Source organism: Pristiophorus japonicus, chromosome 12, assembly GCF_044704955.1.
Source record: "Pristiophorus japonicus isolate sPriJap1 chromosome 12, sPriJap1.hap1, whole genome shotgun sequence".
Lineage (NCBI taxonomy): Eukaryota > Metazoa > Chordata > Chondrichthyes > Pristiophoridae > Pristiophorus > Pristiophorus japonicus.
The window spans coordinates 63,411,181-63,427,639 of record NC_091988.1 but is presented as its reverse complement, the minus strand read 5'-3'; the positions used below and the strand labels follow the sequence as shown (position 1 = coordinate 63,427,639).

General features: G+C 46.2%; 1 protein-coding gene across 1 annotated transcript in view; it reads left to right on the top strand.

The window, feature by feature from the left end:
• The window catches only part of sema3bl (sema domain, immunoglobulin domain (Ig), short basic domain, secreted, (semaphorin) 3bl), a 203,379-nt gene that overhangs the window by 150,253 nt on the left and 36,667 nt on the right, over window positions 1-16,459 (top strand). Inside the window, exons 6-9 of the mRNA XM_070895589.1 lie at window positions 946-1,062; window positions 4,914-5,056; window positions 15,060-15,174; window positions 15,907-15,976. Of these exons, the coding sequence (XP_070751690.1) occupies window positions 946-1,062; window positions 4,914-5,056; window positions 15,060-15,174; window positions 15,907-15,976 (445 nt within the window). The remainder of the gene's footprint in view (window positions 1-945; window positions 1,063-4,913; window positions 5,057-15,059; window positions 15,175-15,906; window positions 15,977-16,459) is intronic.

Genomic DNA, 16,459 nt, shown 5'->3' with positions numbered 1-16,459 from the left:
TAACAGACAAAAGCTGAAGTACAAGAACTCACACTTAAATAAAACTCATCACCAAGAATAACCCACCTACTGAGTATGAAAGATAATGCCCCACAACCAATATGAGCACTAAATTAAATTAAGGGGAGGAGAAGGGAGCTGAAAATCAAAGCATAGAAGCCCACAATTTCCTAATCATTGCTTCCTGCCAGCTTCACTCCCTTCTGAAGGAAATCAGCCCCACTAAGCTTATCTACAAATAGCAGAGCCACACACAACAACAACTTGTATTTATATAGCGCCTATAACGTAGTAAAGCATCCTAAGGCGCTTCACACGAGCGTTATCACACAAGATTTGACGCCACATAAAGAGATATTAGGACAGGTGACCAAAAGCTTGGTCAAAGAGGTAGGTTTTAAGGAGCGACTTAAAAGGAGGAGAGAGAAATGGAGAGGTTTAGGGAGGGAATCCCAGAGCTTGGGGCTCAGGCAGCTGAAGGCACGGCTGCTAATAGTGGAGTGATTAAAATCGATGATGCGCAAGAGGCCAGAATTGGAGGAGAGCAGAGATCGCGGGGGGTTGTAGGGCTGGAGGAGGTCACAAAGATGCAAGCTGATGTCAGTTTATGATCGAAAATCAATGGGTGGGAATGCCAACGTCAACTACTCTTCATACCTGCCAGTGGGAGCAGGGTGGGGCGAGGCCATGGAAGGTTTTGAAAAGAAGAATGAGAATTTTATAATGGAGGCCTTGTTGGACCGGGAGCCGATCTAGGTCATCGAGCACAGGAGTAAAGAGGCAAATGGAAGCTGGAAAACCATTCTCCTGCAGTACATTAAAGCTAGGTGATGATCGTTTGAATTGAGAACGATTGGACACATACCAGGGAGGTTTGTGAGCAGTGCAGTCGGCTGTGGCCAAGGACAACCAATTCATTTGACTTTCTTTCCCTCCATTCCTCAGGTGACGAGCTATATTCCGGACTGATGGCTGATTTCCTGGGGAGGGACCCTGTCATCTTCCGTAGCCTGGGATCCCGCTCCGCCATGCGAACGGAGCTCGACCAGCGTTTGCTACAAGGTGGGCATCTCCAGCGGCAATCTCAATGAAGACCAGAGTGTATAGCAGATAGAATCATACAATAGTACAGCACAGGAGGCCTTTTGGCCCATCGCGTCTGCGCCAGCTTTCGAAGAGCAATCCAGTTAGTCCCACTCCCCCCCCCGTTCTTTCCCCGTATCCCTGCAATTTTTTCTCCTTCAAGTATTTATCCAATTCCATTTTGAAGGCTGCTGTTGAATCTGTATCCACCGCCCTATCAGCATTTTTCCCGTTGAGCCACGCAGCGCTCCAGGGATTCCGTGCAGCTAGTGAGCCGGCTTTTAAATTGAAACCAACATGCATGCGTGGACAGTTGAATGGGCCGCACAGCCCTTTAAAGGGGCCACCTGGCCAAGAAATATTATGGGGAACATTGCCTTTCAGACAATGCATTCCAAATCCTAACCACTCACTGCATTAAAAACGTTTTCCTCAAGTCGCTTCTGGTTCTTTTGCCAATCACCCCTGGTTATCGACCCTTCAATCATTGGAAATAGTTTCTCTTTATTTACTCTGTCTAAACTCTTCATGATTTTAAACACCTCGATCAAATCTCCTCTTAGCCTTCTGTGCTCCAAGGAGAACACAGTATATCCACATAGTATAGTTGAGGCGAACAGCATCGATGCCTTCAAGGGGTAGCTAGATAAACACTTGAGGGAGAAAAGAATAGAAGGATCATGATCATCCATCATCATAGGCGGTCCCTCATATCGAGGATGATTTGCTTCCTCGCCAAAAAGGGATGAGTTCACAGGTATTTCAATGATATTTCAGCTCCCGAACTATACACTGAAGGGTGGAAGATGCCTGTGCGTGGATTTTTTGAACGTGTGTTGGCCGTTGCACACCAGCCACCACACGGGCTTGACAGAGCTAGGTCTTGGTCCAGTGGCAAGGATTAAAGAAGACGGATATGCAGCTAGGGTGAGATGAAGCAAGGTGGGAGTAGGTTCATGTGGAGCACAAACACCGGCACGGACCAGTTGGGCTGAAATGGCCTGTTCTGTGCTGTGAATTCTATGTAATGTTGGGCAAGATTACTAGGATGGGTTACTGGGACCATTGAGGGAACTGAGTTAACATCCAGTGAAATTATCTCAGATTTCTACATCTATTATGTACATTTAATTTTGCAAGTTAAAAGGGGAGAATATTCTACTGGTAATATAAGAACATAAGAATTAGGAGCTGGTGTAGGTCATTTGGCCCCTCAAGCCTGCTGCGCCATTCAATGAGATCATGGCTGATCTTCTACCTCAACTCCACTTTCCTGCACTATCCCCATATCCCTTGATTCCCTTAATAATCAAAAATCTATCAATCTCTGTCTTGAATACACTCAATAACTGAGCATCCACAGTCCTCTGGGGTAGAGAATTCCAAAGATTCACCACCTGAAATTTCTCTTCATCTCAGCCCTAAATGGCCAACCCCTTATTCTGAGACTGTGACCCCTGGTTCTAGACTCCCCAGCCAGGGGAAACAACCTCCCTGTATCTACCCTGTCAAGTCCTATAAGAATTTTGTATGTTTCAGTGAAATCACCTCTTATTCTTCTAAATTATAGAGAATATAGACCTAGTCTACTTAATCTCTCCTCATAGGACAATCCCCCCATCCCAGGAATCAGTCTAGCGAACCTTCGTTGCACTCCCTCAATGGCAAGTATACCCTTCCTTCGGTAAGGAGACCAAAACTGTACATAATACACCAGGTGTGGTTTCACCAGGGTTCTATAAAATTGCAGGAAGACATCTTTACTCTTATACTCAAATCCTCTTGTAATCAAGGCCAACAAACCATTTACTTTCTTATTTGCTTGCTGTGCCTGCATGTTACCTTTCAGTGATTTGAGAACAAGGACACCCAGGTCCCTCTGAACACCAACATTTCCCAATCTCTCACTTTAAAAAATACTCTGTTTTCCTATTTTTCCTACGAAAGTGGATAACTTCACATTTCTCCACATTATATTCCATTTGCCACGTTCACCTAGCCTGTCTATATCTCCTGGAAGCCTCTTTGCATCCTCCTCACAACTTACATTCCAACCTAGCTTTGCATCATCAGCAAACTTGGATATATTATATTTGGTCCCCTCATCCAAATCATTGATATAGATTGTGATAGCTGAGGCCCCAGCACTGATCCTTGCGACACTCCACTCGTTACAGCCTGCCAATCCGAAAATGACCTGTTTTCTGTCCGTTAACCAATCCTCAATCCATGCTAGTATATCATCCCCAATCCCATGAGCCCTAATTTTGTCCTATAACCTCTTGTGTGGCACCTTATCGAATGCCTTCTGAAAATTTAAATACACTAAATACATCCACTGGTTGCCCCTTATCTATTCTGCTGGTTACAATCTCAAACAACTCTCACAGTTTGTTGGATGATTTTGGCAGGGTCGGTGGTAGATGTGTGGAGTTCCCAGGCTAAGGGAGAGAAAAGTCAGTAAGGTACACCAGCTCCTTACGGCTACCTAGTGGCCCTGCTCTAAAGTGTAGATATTGGATGAATAGGGGGAGCAGGCTGCACTAGGAGGCCCCTCACAATTGAATCATATGTTGACACACAGATGTGTAGAGTGAGCACTTAGGCAAGGGACTGGCAGGCCAGTGGGAGCAGTACATTGGGAGCTGTCACTGCATTCTGGAGAGGCTGAGAGTTAAGGTGAGGGGAGCAGGGCTATTGCAAGCACTGAACTGCACCATTATGCTGGCTAGGCATTTCAATTGAGTGGAGGACCTTTCAAACTTGCTCCATAGTTGATGCCAGCTGTGCATTGAAATTCTTCCCGGCCAACATTCAGCTGGGGTTCTCACCTTTTCTCTCTCGTACGCTGTCGAATATGACTGTGCCTTGACAGTCCTCCAATGCCCTGACAGTCCTCCAGTGCCACCCAGTATTCCAGTGCCCAGCCAGTCCTCCAGTGCCCAGCCAGTCCTCCAGCGATGGAAAAGGGCAATGCCTCTATCTACCCCCTTACTCACATGAAGAGCGGAATTCCTGGTCTACCTCAGGAGTTTCGTCCGTGGCACCCTAATAATGCTGCAGTACAACTCTTGCCCACTGGGAGCTGCCCCAAGTTCTCTTGAGGCCCTTTATAAGGCCTCAAATCTTCAGCAGGCAAAAATAATTCATCCCCTCTGGATTTGCCTTATTTTACACAAGAATCCTGACTCCTGCTGAAGCTGAAGATCCTTTATTTGGGAATTGTTTTGTTGACCTTTGAAGGGTGGAGGACGACCTCTGGTGGAGCCGCTGTAGGCCGCTCCGCTTTACAAGGGCAAGTCAGGGCGAACGACAGACCGCCCTAACCGTGCAAAATGACCCCTAGCCCACCCCGTCCCTGCAGATTTGGGCAGTGTCGACATCTACAACCCATGCCCAGGGGCGGGCTAGGGTACCATTCTCCCCCACCCCCCCGGCCAAACCCCACACCCCCCAGAATTTCAGGCCCTTGGAGTAGGTTTTGCAAAGAAAGAACCCCTTGCATAGACCCTTGCTCGACGGAGAGCAGGGATCGGAGAGCTGGATGTGGAGAGCTGGATGTGGAGAAGTGTGAGCCCGACTCGCGCTGCTCCTGATCTTTCAGTAAAACCAGGAGCATTGGGAATTGCATGCTGAGCTCCATGCTGTGTTCTCCCATCCACCGTCCCATCAGGTGAGGCTCTTCGCCCGGGGGCTGTCTCCTTGCATAATTCACGTGTGTCTACAAAGGCTAACGAGACAGTCTGTGGGGCCGCCGTGGCGCGTTGACCCGCCCCTCCGCCACCATCTCACTGTTTTCTCTTTCTTTCTTCCCGCCACTTCCTTCGCAGACCCCAAGTTCGTGGCTGCTCACCTCATCCCGGACAACGTCGACCGCGACAACGACAAGGTCTACTTCTTCTTCACGGAGAAGGCCGTGGAGTCGGAGGGCAAAGTCCGGCCCATATACAGCCGGATTGGACGCCTTTGTGCCGTGAGTTTGAGGCAGACTCGAGGGGACCCGGGCGGGAAAGTGGAGTTGAGGTCGGAGATCAGCCGCGATCTTCTTGAATTGCAGAGCGGGCTCAGCGGGAAGTTGGCCGAGAAGGAAAGGGGATATAGGCAGTAAATCATCCGGCACAACTTCTGACGTGTAGCCGTAAAGTTAGAGCGTAGGCCTGGTTTCATATAAAGCACCGCTCCATTTAAGATGATTGTGCCCACGTGAAGCTGTAAAACAATGAGCAAAGGGGAGATCTCCCTCCCCCCCTCCCCCCTTTGGGGTCAGCTCCTCCTTTAATATCAACCAGATGTTTATTTATTATATTTTTTTCCATTTTCCTCAGATTTAGAACTGAAGATCATTAGATTCCTCTCCCAGTCAATGTTGTCATAGCTGGAAACACATTTGCAGGCCTCTGACAGACAGTAAAACTGAACGCGTGAGTCGAATTTTCCAGCCCAGGAAATACTTTAATGGATGTCAGGAAGTCTTTTATGATATTGACAGGAGTTATTTTATTTTTAATGGTTCTTTTTTCTTTTAACGCTTTTGATGGGATTATTCTTTTAATGGAATCTGGCAGGGAGACCACGATGGTTCAGTGAACATTTAAAACGTTTGTTGCTCTTTTATTACAAGGAGGTGCAAGCAACAGAACTTTCCCCGAGGCCTAGCAATAACTTTGAGACTCTTTTTTTTCCATTTATGTCTTGGATTCCATTGAATATTGATCACATTTTTCACAGATGGACAATAGACTGTGATTGTGATATCTTTTATTAAATATGTTTATCAGCGATTCCCGATCCAAGGGGTAAAGACAACACCAAGCCAAGTGCAGCAAGGTCCCACGTTTGATCCCTGGCCTGTGCTGTGTGTCTTGCTCCCAGTTGAGGGTGATGGGAGGGTGGCAACAATTTGCCTCAGTGTGTGTCAGCTGTGGCTCAGTGGGTAGCACCCTCGCCTCTCAGTCAAAAAGTTGTGGGTTCAAGATTCACTCCAGGGACTTGAATATAAATATCCAGGCTGACACTCCACTCCAATGCAGTGCTGAGGGAGTGCTGAATTATCGGAGGTGCCATCTTTTGGATGAGATGTTAAACCGAGGCTTTGTCTGCTCTCTCAGGTGGACATAAAAGATCCTATGGCATTATTTTGAAGAAGAGCAGGGGAGTTCTCCCCGGTGTCCTGGGCCAATATGTATCCCTTAATCAACATCACTAAAACAGATTATCTGGTCATTATCACATTGCTGGTTGTTGGAGCTTGCTGTGCACAAACTGGCTGCCCCATTTCCTACATTACAACAGTGACTGTACTTCATTGGCTGTAAAGCGCTTTGAGATGTCCAGTGGTCATGAAAGGCGCTATATAAATGCAAGTCTTTCTTTCAGTGCTGCTGAGCTAAAGGAAGGGTGAGGGGGGAAATCAGCCTAGCGTGACCACTGGCTTCAGGTAGGGTTGCCAACTCTGGTTGGGCCTATTCCTGGAGGTTTCATCACATGACCTCCCTCCTCCAACCATCCCACTCTGTCAAACAGCCTTTTCCCCATTTCCACTCTTTTTATAAACAAAAGTGTTCAAAGAAAATGAAAAGAATTCTCAACTTTTGTTCACATCCCTATGATTTGCTCGCAGCTCATGTCCGGGGGATTTATCTTGAATTCCTGGAGACTCCAGGACAATCCTGGAGGGTTGGCAACCCTAATTTCGTGAGGTGCAAAGGGAAAAAGAGAAAATCTGGATCAAAACCATGACCATAATCATCTTAAACTAGGGGGCATAGTTTCAGAATAAGGGGTCACACATTTAAAACGGAGATGAGGGGGAATTCTTTCTCTCAGAGGGTTGTGAATCTTTGGAATTCTCTGCCCCAGAGTGGCTGGGTCATTGAATATATTTAAGGTGGAGATAGGCAGACTTATGAATGATAAGGGAGTCGAGGGTTATGGGGAGCGGGCAGGGAAGTGGATTTGAGTCCAAGATCAGATCAGCCATGATCTTATTGAATGGCAGAGCAAGCTCGAGGGGCCAAATGGCCTACTCCTGCTCCTATTTCTTATCTTCTTCTGTTCTAAAATTCCCTGGATTCTGGTAAGGTCCCATGTAAAATCATGAGGCACTGCTTGACTGTAAGCTTCCACACAGATTCTGGGAGCTCGGCATCTGGGAAACATCCCATGGAATTGATGCCATTAAATCCAGTTTTCCACAGTCACTAGACTTGTCGACCCGGATTCTCTGAGTTAGCGCTGTCAACGGGGGCCGTTAACCACCGAACAGACCTATTGTCTTCGATTGTCCGTCTGATAATTTCTATCGAGGGCAGACAGCTCTGCAATGCCCCGACACGAGTGGTTGGATGGCATGGATTACCAACGCCAGCCCTAACTCAAAAGATCAGCTCTTAACAGCTTGACGGCAGCTAGAGTTAACTGCATTTAATGAGAGCCAGCGCACAGAATCTGAATGAAGAGACCAGAAAGAAAAAACTTGCATTAATATAGCACCTTTCATGACCTCAGGTCACCCCACAGCCAAGGAAGTACTTTTGGAGTGTAGTCACTGTTTTAATGCAGGAAATGCGGCAACCATTTTGCACACAGCAAGCTCCCACAAACAGCAATGTGATAATGACCAAACGATCTGTTATTTTTGTGGTACTGGTTGAGGAATAAATATTGGCCAGGACACTGGGGATAACTCCCCTGCTCTCCTTGAAATCGTGCCATGGGATCTTTTACATCCACCTGAGGGAGCAGACGGGGCGTCGCCATTTAATGTCTCATCCAAAAGACAGCCCAGCTCTCCCTCAGTGCTGCACTGCGAGTGTCAGCCTAGATTTTTGTGCTGAAGTTCCTCGAGTGGGACTTGAACCCACAACCTTCAGTCTCAGAGGTGAAGAGTGCTGCCCACTGAGCCACAGCTGAAGACCAATATAAATGGAGCTTCCAGTTTGTAAAAAGAACAGGCTTTCCTCAGTCTGACACACAGCACAACCTTTAGTTGCAATTTGACTTGTTAAAGCATGAGGGAAAAGATAGTTTGATTGTTTGTGCAAAGATTTTCCATCATTAAAATGAATCACTGGAAAATAATGGTCTGGGGAGCAAAGAACCAGAAAATCCTGGCCTGAAGGCACAATATTTTAAAAATCCAAATAGCATTGCCCCACAAAGGTTAAAATAGCCCCTTTAGACTGAATTTCTCACACAGAATGAAAACAGACATAACTATTGGTTGAAATTGGTCTTTCAGAGACCTTGATATTTGCATGGATTTGGTGAATTTTCAGTGCACTTACACAAGTTTGGATCTCCAGCCAGAACTAAAGCCTGAATAAGCATTCCCTAGACTTCATAAGTTGTAGTCTATTCTGTTTATTAACAATACTCTGGTAGAAATATTGCAGTCTATGCTAATGTGCAGGAACTTGCACATCATCTCGGTTGAGCATACTTACTAATTCTCTTGACTGTATTGTTTAGCTTTTTGGCTTGACTAATATCCAACAAATCTGTTTTATAAAGCATCTTTAACGTAGAAAAACATTCCAATGGACTTCACAGAGGTGCAATCAAAAGAAAGACTTGCATTTATATAGCAAAGGGAGTGAGGTTAACAAGAGGCCATCTAGCCTAGGCCTGAAAAACCATTTCCGGGCCTCAGTTTTAAAATTGATTACCTGGGGTCAGAACTAACTTCCACTGCAGCTTTTCTTCCTGGAATCTCCCTCAGGAAATTAAGTTAGTGATGGTCCATGATCATGCAGATTTCTCATGGCCCATCAGAAGGAATGAGGTAGCTGGGGAGAAATGGCCTTTCCTCATCCAATGTTATTATATGCAACTTGCAGTTTTATAGCACTACCCCTTATGTAAAGGAGTGTCTGAATGCCAGTCATAATCCAACCAGTTGTGCATTGTAGAAAAATCTAGTTATCAGATTGGTTATGTAAATCTAAACAAGCCAACGAAAGGGTCAGAACCAAAATCTGATTGATGTTTCAATCTATAAGGCGGAAGCTCCATTGTCTAGTTCGTTCATGGTCTTGACTGGCACTGAGAGCCAGTCCCTTCTGTACCATTGAATCTTTGTAAAGTGTAATTGTAGGTAATGCATTTGGGGAGGGCTAACAAGGCAAGGGAATACACAACAAAAGATAGGATACAGAGAAGTGCTGAGGAACAAAGGGACCTGGGAGTGCAAGTCTAGATTCCTGAAAGAGCAGGCCAGGTAGATAAGGTGGTTAAGCAGGCATACTGGGTACTTTCCTTTATTAGTTAAGGCACAGAATATAAAAGCAGGAAGGTTATGCTTGAACTGTATAAAGCACTAGTTAGGCCACAGCTAGAGTACTGAGTATATGTCTGATTACCACATTACAGGAAAGATGCGATTGCACTAGAGAGGGTACAGAGGATATTTACAAGGATGTTGCCAGGACTGAAGAATTTTAGCTGTGAGGAAAGATTGGATAGGCTTGGGTTGTTTTCTTTGGAACAGAGGGGGCTGAGAGGAGACCTTATTGAAGTACATAACATTCTCAGGTGCCTAGATAGATAGAGTGGATAGGACGGGCCTATTTCCCTTAGCAGAAAGGTCAACAACCAGGAGGCATAAATTTAAAGTAATTGGTAGAAGGATTAAAGGGGAGTTGAGGAGTTGAGAAGAATTTTTTTCACACAGGGTGGTGGGGGTTTGGAACTCACGGCCTGAAAGACTGATAGAGGCAGAAACCCTCATCACATTTAAAAAGTACCTGGATATGCACTTAAAGTGCCGTAACCTACAGGGCTATGGACCAAGAGCTGGGAAGTGAGATAGGCTGGGTAGCTTTTTTTCGGCCGGCACAGACACGATGGGCCAAATGGCCTCCTTCTGTGCCGTAAACTTCGACGATTCAAAGTGGTGCATTATTGGTTTGATGATTCCTTGTTTTAAAAAAAACTGCAACCCTGACCTGTGGAGATTAACAGCCAACCAGCATTATAGAGTGAAAAGGAAGAGAGCCGATGATGTGCAGAGGGGAGGGCTGGTGTCCAGCCACAAATATGAGTTGTTTCAGGTTTTTTATTCTGTCCTACCAGTGCTAGAAAGCAGCTCCCTTGGTTAGTGAGCAGAATGTTCCAGTCATGCTCCAACGCCAGGTGTCTACACAAATCTTGCAGGGATAAGGGAATTCCCCCTCCCTCAGCCCATAAAATAGACTTGGCCCATGTCAACACGTCAGAACGGTGGTGAGATGAGGAATGGTTAGCAGCAAGTGTTTCCTTTTGAACAGCGAGACATGAAGTCATAAAGATGAGGTGAGACGAGAGAAGCTGGGATTATTTTCCTTCGAGCAGGGAAGGTTTAGCGGAGATTTAATAAAGGTGTTCAACATTAAGAAGGGCTTTGATAGAGTAGATAGGAACAAGCTGTTTGCACTGGCAGGGGGGTCGGTAACCAGAGGACACAGATTTAAAATAATTGGCAAAGAACCAGGGGGGGAAGATGAAGAGATTTTTTTTTTGCACAACGAGTTGTGATCGAGAATGCACAACCTGAAAGGCGGAAGCAGATTCAATAGTAACTTTCAAAATCTAAGCTGACACTCCAGGGACGTGCTGAGGGAGCGCTGCACTGTCGGAGGTGCCGTCTTTTGGATAAGACGTTAAACCGAGACCCCTGTCTGCTCTCTCAAGTGGATGTAAAAGATCCCATGGCACTGTTTCGAAGAGCAGCAGGGGAGTTATCCCCGGTGTCCTGGGGCCAATATTTATCCCTCAATCAACATAACAGCAAAACAGTTTATCTGGCCATTATCACATTGCTCTGTGTGGGAGCTTGCTGTGCACAAATTGGCTGCCACGTCGCCCACATTATAACAGTGACTACACTCCAAAAGTACTTCATTGGCTGCAAAGCGCTTTGAAACGTCCGGTGGTTGTAAAAGGCGCTATATAAATGCAAGTCTTTCGTTTTCAAAAGGGAATTGGATAAATACTGGAAAAGGAAGAAAATCTGCGGGGCCACGGGGAAAAGGGCAGGGGGAGAGAGACTAATTGGACTCATTTCAAAGAGCCGCTACTGGCACGATGGGCCGAATGGCCTCCTGTGCTGTATTTTCTACGATGTGACTGCCGCTCCAGGTGAGGTCAGCTAGCTCAGCTCGGACTGAGGATGGAATCGGATCCAGTCCTGCGCTATGTGCCTTAGGGTTGGAAACCTTGTTTCTGAGGCACGGGATGCCCAACTCCCAATCTTTCCTGTCGAAGGAAATGGCAATCCTGACAGTCAGGGTAAAGATCTGGAATAAAGGACAAATAAATAAGAATTGAGTGACTGTCACGTGCCGAACTTAAGTGGCAGCTTTGTAAGTTACAGAGTTTACGTAGGAAATGTAGGAAGAGGTGCAGGCCATTCAGCCCCTCAAGCACGTTCCACCATTCAATCAGATCATGGCTGATCTGTACCTTAACTCCAATCACCCAACTTGGTCCCACATCCTTTAATACACTTTCCTAACAAAAATCTATTGAACTCAGTTTTTACGTTGTCAATTGACCCCCAGCCTCAACATCGTTTTGGGGGAATGAGTTCCTATGGCAGTGTTTCCCCTCTGTGTGTAGTGTCTGTGTGTGTCGTGTCTGTATATGTCAGACTGATAACAGCCATCATCAGCCAGTAGAGTAATTATCTTGACCGATAACCTTGTCGCAGGGTGAACTAATAACCTTTCCAGAGCTGGTGTTGATAACCCTACCCTGATAACCCTTTGCCCATCAATCACAGCATTAGTTCAATGTTTGAAATGTCCCATTTCTAGTCGACAAGCCAAACTGTTGGACGGTAGAACGGGGGTGACGGAGCAGTCAGACAGCACAGCCTGTATCACTGACGAGTGTTTTCAACTTCACACCAACGTGATCTGGTGTCAGCTGTGGCTCAGTGGGCAGCACTCGCGCCTCTGAGTCAGAAACTTGTGGGTTTAAGTACCACTCCAGGGACTTAAGCATCTAAATCTAGGCTGATACTCCGGTGGAGTACTGCATTGTCAGAGGTGACGTCTTTTGGGTGAGACATTAAACAGAGGCCCCGTCTGCCCTCTCAGGTGAAAGTAAAATATCCCATGGTACTATTTCGAAGAAGAGCAGGGGAGTTATCCCCAGTGTCCTGGGCCAATTTTTTATCCCTCAATCAACATAACCAAAAACAGATTATCTGGTCATTATCACATTGCTGTTTGTGGGAGCTTGCTGTGCGCAAATTGGCTGCTGCGTTTTCCACATTACAACAGTGACTACACTCCAAAAGTACTTCATTTACTGTAAAGCGTTTTGAGATATCCGGTGGTCGTGAAAGGTGCTATATAAGTGCAAGTCTTTCTTTTTTCTTTGTGAACTCACCCGAGGTGTGAGCCCAGCCCCGGGGAGGTGGTCGCACGTTGCTGGGGCTTCACACTTGCTGCCGTATAACTGCAGATCCAAGGGGAGGGTCCAAGTTTGTAACCTTCAATTTTATTGACTGTCTGCTAACAGATAGGGGTATTGAATAAGTGGCGTGCAGAGTAGTTATGTTGCTGGACTTGTAATCCAGAGGTCTGAACTGATGATCCAGCAACACGAGTTCAAATCCCACCACGGCAGCTGGGGAATTTAAATTCAGTTCATTAAATAAATCTGGAATTTTAAAAAGTGCTAGTATCAAGAATGGTGACCATGAAATTACCGGATTGTTGTAAAAACCCCATCTGGTTCATCACTGTCCTTTAGGGAAGGAAATCTGCCGTCCTTACCCTGCCTGGCCTATATGTGAATCTGGACCCACTATTAACTGCCCTCTGAAATGGCCCAGCAAGGCACTTATTCAAGAAGATGCCGCACAATTACCATCTCGAGGGCAATTAGAGACTTGCTGGCAATAGGACACAGTGAGTGTAATGGATACAGTAGTGTGATGCCATCATTATTGAACTTTAAAAAGGAAATCTGGTGCTTAAAACTGTGATGAGGAGAAATTTCTTCTCTCAGAGGGTTGTAAATCTGTGGGATTCTCTGCCCCAGAGAGCAGTGGAGGCTGGGTCATTGAATGTAGTTAAGGCGGAGATAGACAGATTTTTGAACGATAAGGGAGTCAAGGATTATGGAGAGCAGGCAGGGAAGTGGAGCTGAGTCCATGATCAGATCAGCCATGATCTTATTGAATGGAAGAGCAGGCTTGAAGGGCCAAATGGCCTACTGCTGCTCATATTTCTTATGTTCTTAGGAATGGAATTAATTATTGCCCCCATTTTTATAATAAAATACTGATTAAAATGTTCCTATCCTGTAGGAAATATTCGATGTTTTGATGAAATTCACTCCTCCCCCTTCTAGCTCCTTCCCCTCCCCACCCCCTCAAAGGTGAGCCTCCCTATTCGTTAATTATGGATGTATCCTCCTTCTCCATTGAACTCCTTTCCACCCAATTCCACACAGACCAGGGATGGAACCTTGGGCTCAGTTATTCATTGGAAAGCCTCAGTTATGCATTGGGAAGCTGAATTGGTACTGAGCAGCTGAACAGTAGGGCAGGCATGTTATCAGATGGCTAACCACACAGAGCCCCTTTTTGCTAAGATATATCGAAGAGGGATATCAAGTTGACTTTTTTCAATCAAAGACTAATGGAGTTATGGAATCAATTAATAGAGTGGGCCATTAAAAGAAATAAAGAGCTGCATTAGTATTGCATCTCAGCTTAGAATCATTCCAAAATGATTTGCCAACAATGAATTAGTTTTTTTTGAGGTACCATAATATTGTGGTATGATACAGTACAGCAGGAGACCATTCGGCCCATCTTGCCTGTGCTGGCTCTTTGGTAAAGCTATCCAATTAGTCCCACTCCCCCTGCACTTTCCCCACAGCTTTGTCATTTGTTTTCCCTTCAATTATTTATCCTTTTTAACCGGCTCTGGGCGAGACTTCCTGCGCCCGGCACGGATGTCCTGTCTCAGCCGCGTAATTGCAGTTACCACCACTCAAGAAGTGGAGTGTAATCTCGCCCGCTCCACTTCCTGTTGGGGCTTGTTCCGCGGCGATACTGGGGCACGTTCGTCAGCGCTACATGGCTGCTCTGTGCCATGGTGACACGTTTCTACGCCCTTCCCCTTCGGTTAAAGGGGAAGGGCCGCTGCGTACTCTGCCGGGCCTCTGATGGCCTCTATTGGCACGATGGCGGCCCAGACCATGCCACGGAGTGGCAAGACAGGCCGACCGGTGAGATGGTCAAACCGGCAAGATGGCAGCGCGGGACACTGCCCATCTCTTTAACCTCCACCCCGCGAGCAGAGGCTGGCCTGGTTCGTGACCCGCGAAGCTGGCACTGACACCCTTGACAGTCCCATGGGGTGCCGGGCAAATTCCGCCGCGGGGCAGAAAGGGGTGGGCGCTCGGCGCTAAGGGGTTGCCGTGCACATCGATGATGTTATCGCCAGTGACGCGGTGGCCTGGGACGCTACCCGGGCGGTGTGGTGCTACCGTGGCTAACTCCCGCGCAATTTCACAGGAACCAGTAGCGCCCCCCCAACCCCTGGCGAAAACTGTTTCATGCCCTGTTAGTGCCCCCCCCGGAGGCGCTAACGGGCAGCGCAAAACAGGGCAATTTCGACCCCCAAATGAGTAAAGTTGTTGTGGGAAATGATCCCCTGGGCACTGCTTAAAGGGAACATTGGTCGACAGCATTAAACTCCGATGCATACAAGCAATGAGTGGGCACAGAATAGAGAACTTGCTGAGCTGGTATGTTGACAATCTGTCCTTTTAGATTTGATCTCGTTGCAGGTTTAAATCTTTCTTCTCTTAAATTATAGAAATGTTTATAAGAATCTGAGTGTCAACAGTTTGCTATTGCCATCTAACTGAGGGTTAGAATCCATTACTTGGGGAGGTAAGGGTGCCTATTTCTCAATGATCCCAGAAGGTTATGAAACATAATTGATGAGGTGTTTACAAATGGTATGTTTCAGAATGATGCAGGAGGGCAAAGGGTTCTGGTAAACAAATGGAGCACATTCATCAAAGCCAGGCTGATCTGTTCTGTCCCTGGACCTGATGGAATAGACACGTACTTTGATGAGCTTGGTAAGTAAGAGATTATTTTGTTTCATGCTCTCATTAAGGTGAGGAATGTGAGTGGTGGGATAAATGGATGGCTGCTTCACTTTCAGCACTGTGTGTCAGCATTGGACCTTCCCAGGGTCAGCTCAGGCACAAGCCAGAGGCAGAACAAAGTGTTCTCTACACTTACCCAGTCAATTCCTAGGTCTGCTCTTTGAGGATGCATTTACGATTACACCAGGAGAGATAAACATTGGTGCTGGGATTGCGTCAGAGTGTGGTGTTACTTCCCTGTGTGTAAAGAATACACATTCGAACTAGGGGGCAGAGGCTTAGGATAAGGGGTCGGTCATTTAGGACTGAGATAAGGAGGAATTTCTTCACTCAGAGGGTTATAAATCTTTGGAATTCTCTTCCTCAGAGGGCTGTAGATGCTCAGTCATTGTATATTCAAGGCTGAGATAGATAGAATTTTGAATTTTAGAGGAATCAAGGGATATGGGGATCGGTCGGGAAAGTGGAGTTGGGGTCGATGATCAGCCATGATCTTATTGAATGGTGGAGCAGGCTCGAGGGGCTGTAGGGCCTACGCCTGCTCCTAATTCTTATGTTCTTATCCCAATTCTGAGCATGTAAACCATATATTAAATGTAATAAAGGACGATAACTGATATGACAATTATAGCCTGTATTACTCAAGAACTGATTCACCTGTTGGTGATTCCATAACATTTGACCTTATTTTCTGTGTCACAGAGGATGTGTTCATATTGAGGACTAAGGATGAGAAGAATCCGGAAATCTATGCTCTGTTTAGCACAATAAGGTAGGAAGCTGTTTTATTTGATGTTCATTGAGCAAAGCAATGGTGTATCACTGTTGAGATGTAGTGGGAGTTTATTCATCTTGTATTTAAACAGCGTCTTTCACAATCTCAGGACATCTCAATGTGCTGCACATTCAGTGAAGTACTTTTGGAGTGTAGTCCATTTTTTTAAATAAAAGAAGTGTTGGTTCGGGGATAGACTTTGGCCAGGATACCAAGAGAACTCCCCTGCACTTCCTCAAATCGTGCCACGGAATCTTTTATGTTTATCTGAGAGGGCAGTCGGGGCCTTGGTTTGACACCTCATCCAAAAGACAGCACTTCCGACAGTGCAGCACTCCCTCAGTACCACACTGAAGTGCCAGCCTAGAATATGCCCTAATCTGGAGTAGAGCTTGAACCCATGACTTTCTAACTGCCAAGGCTGACACATAGGTAGGTCTCTGTATGTTCGCCAAGTCCTCATGTGCTTTAACACTACCG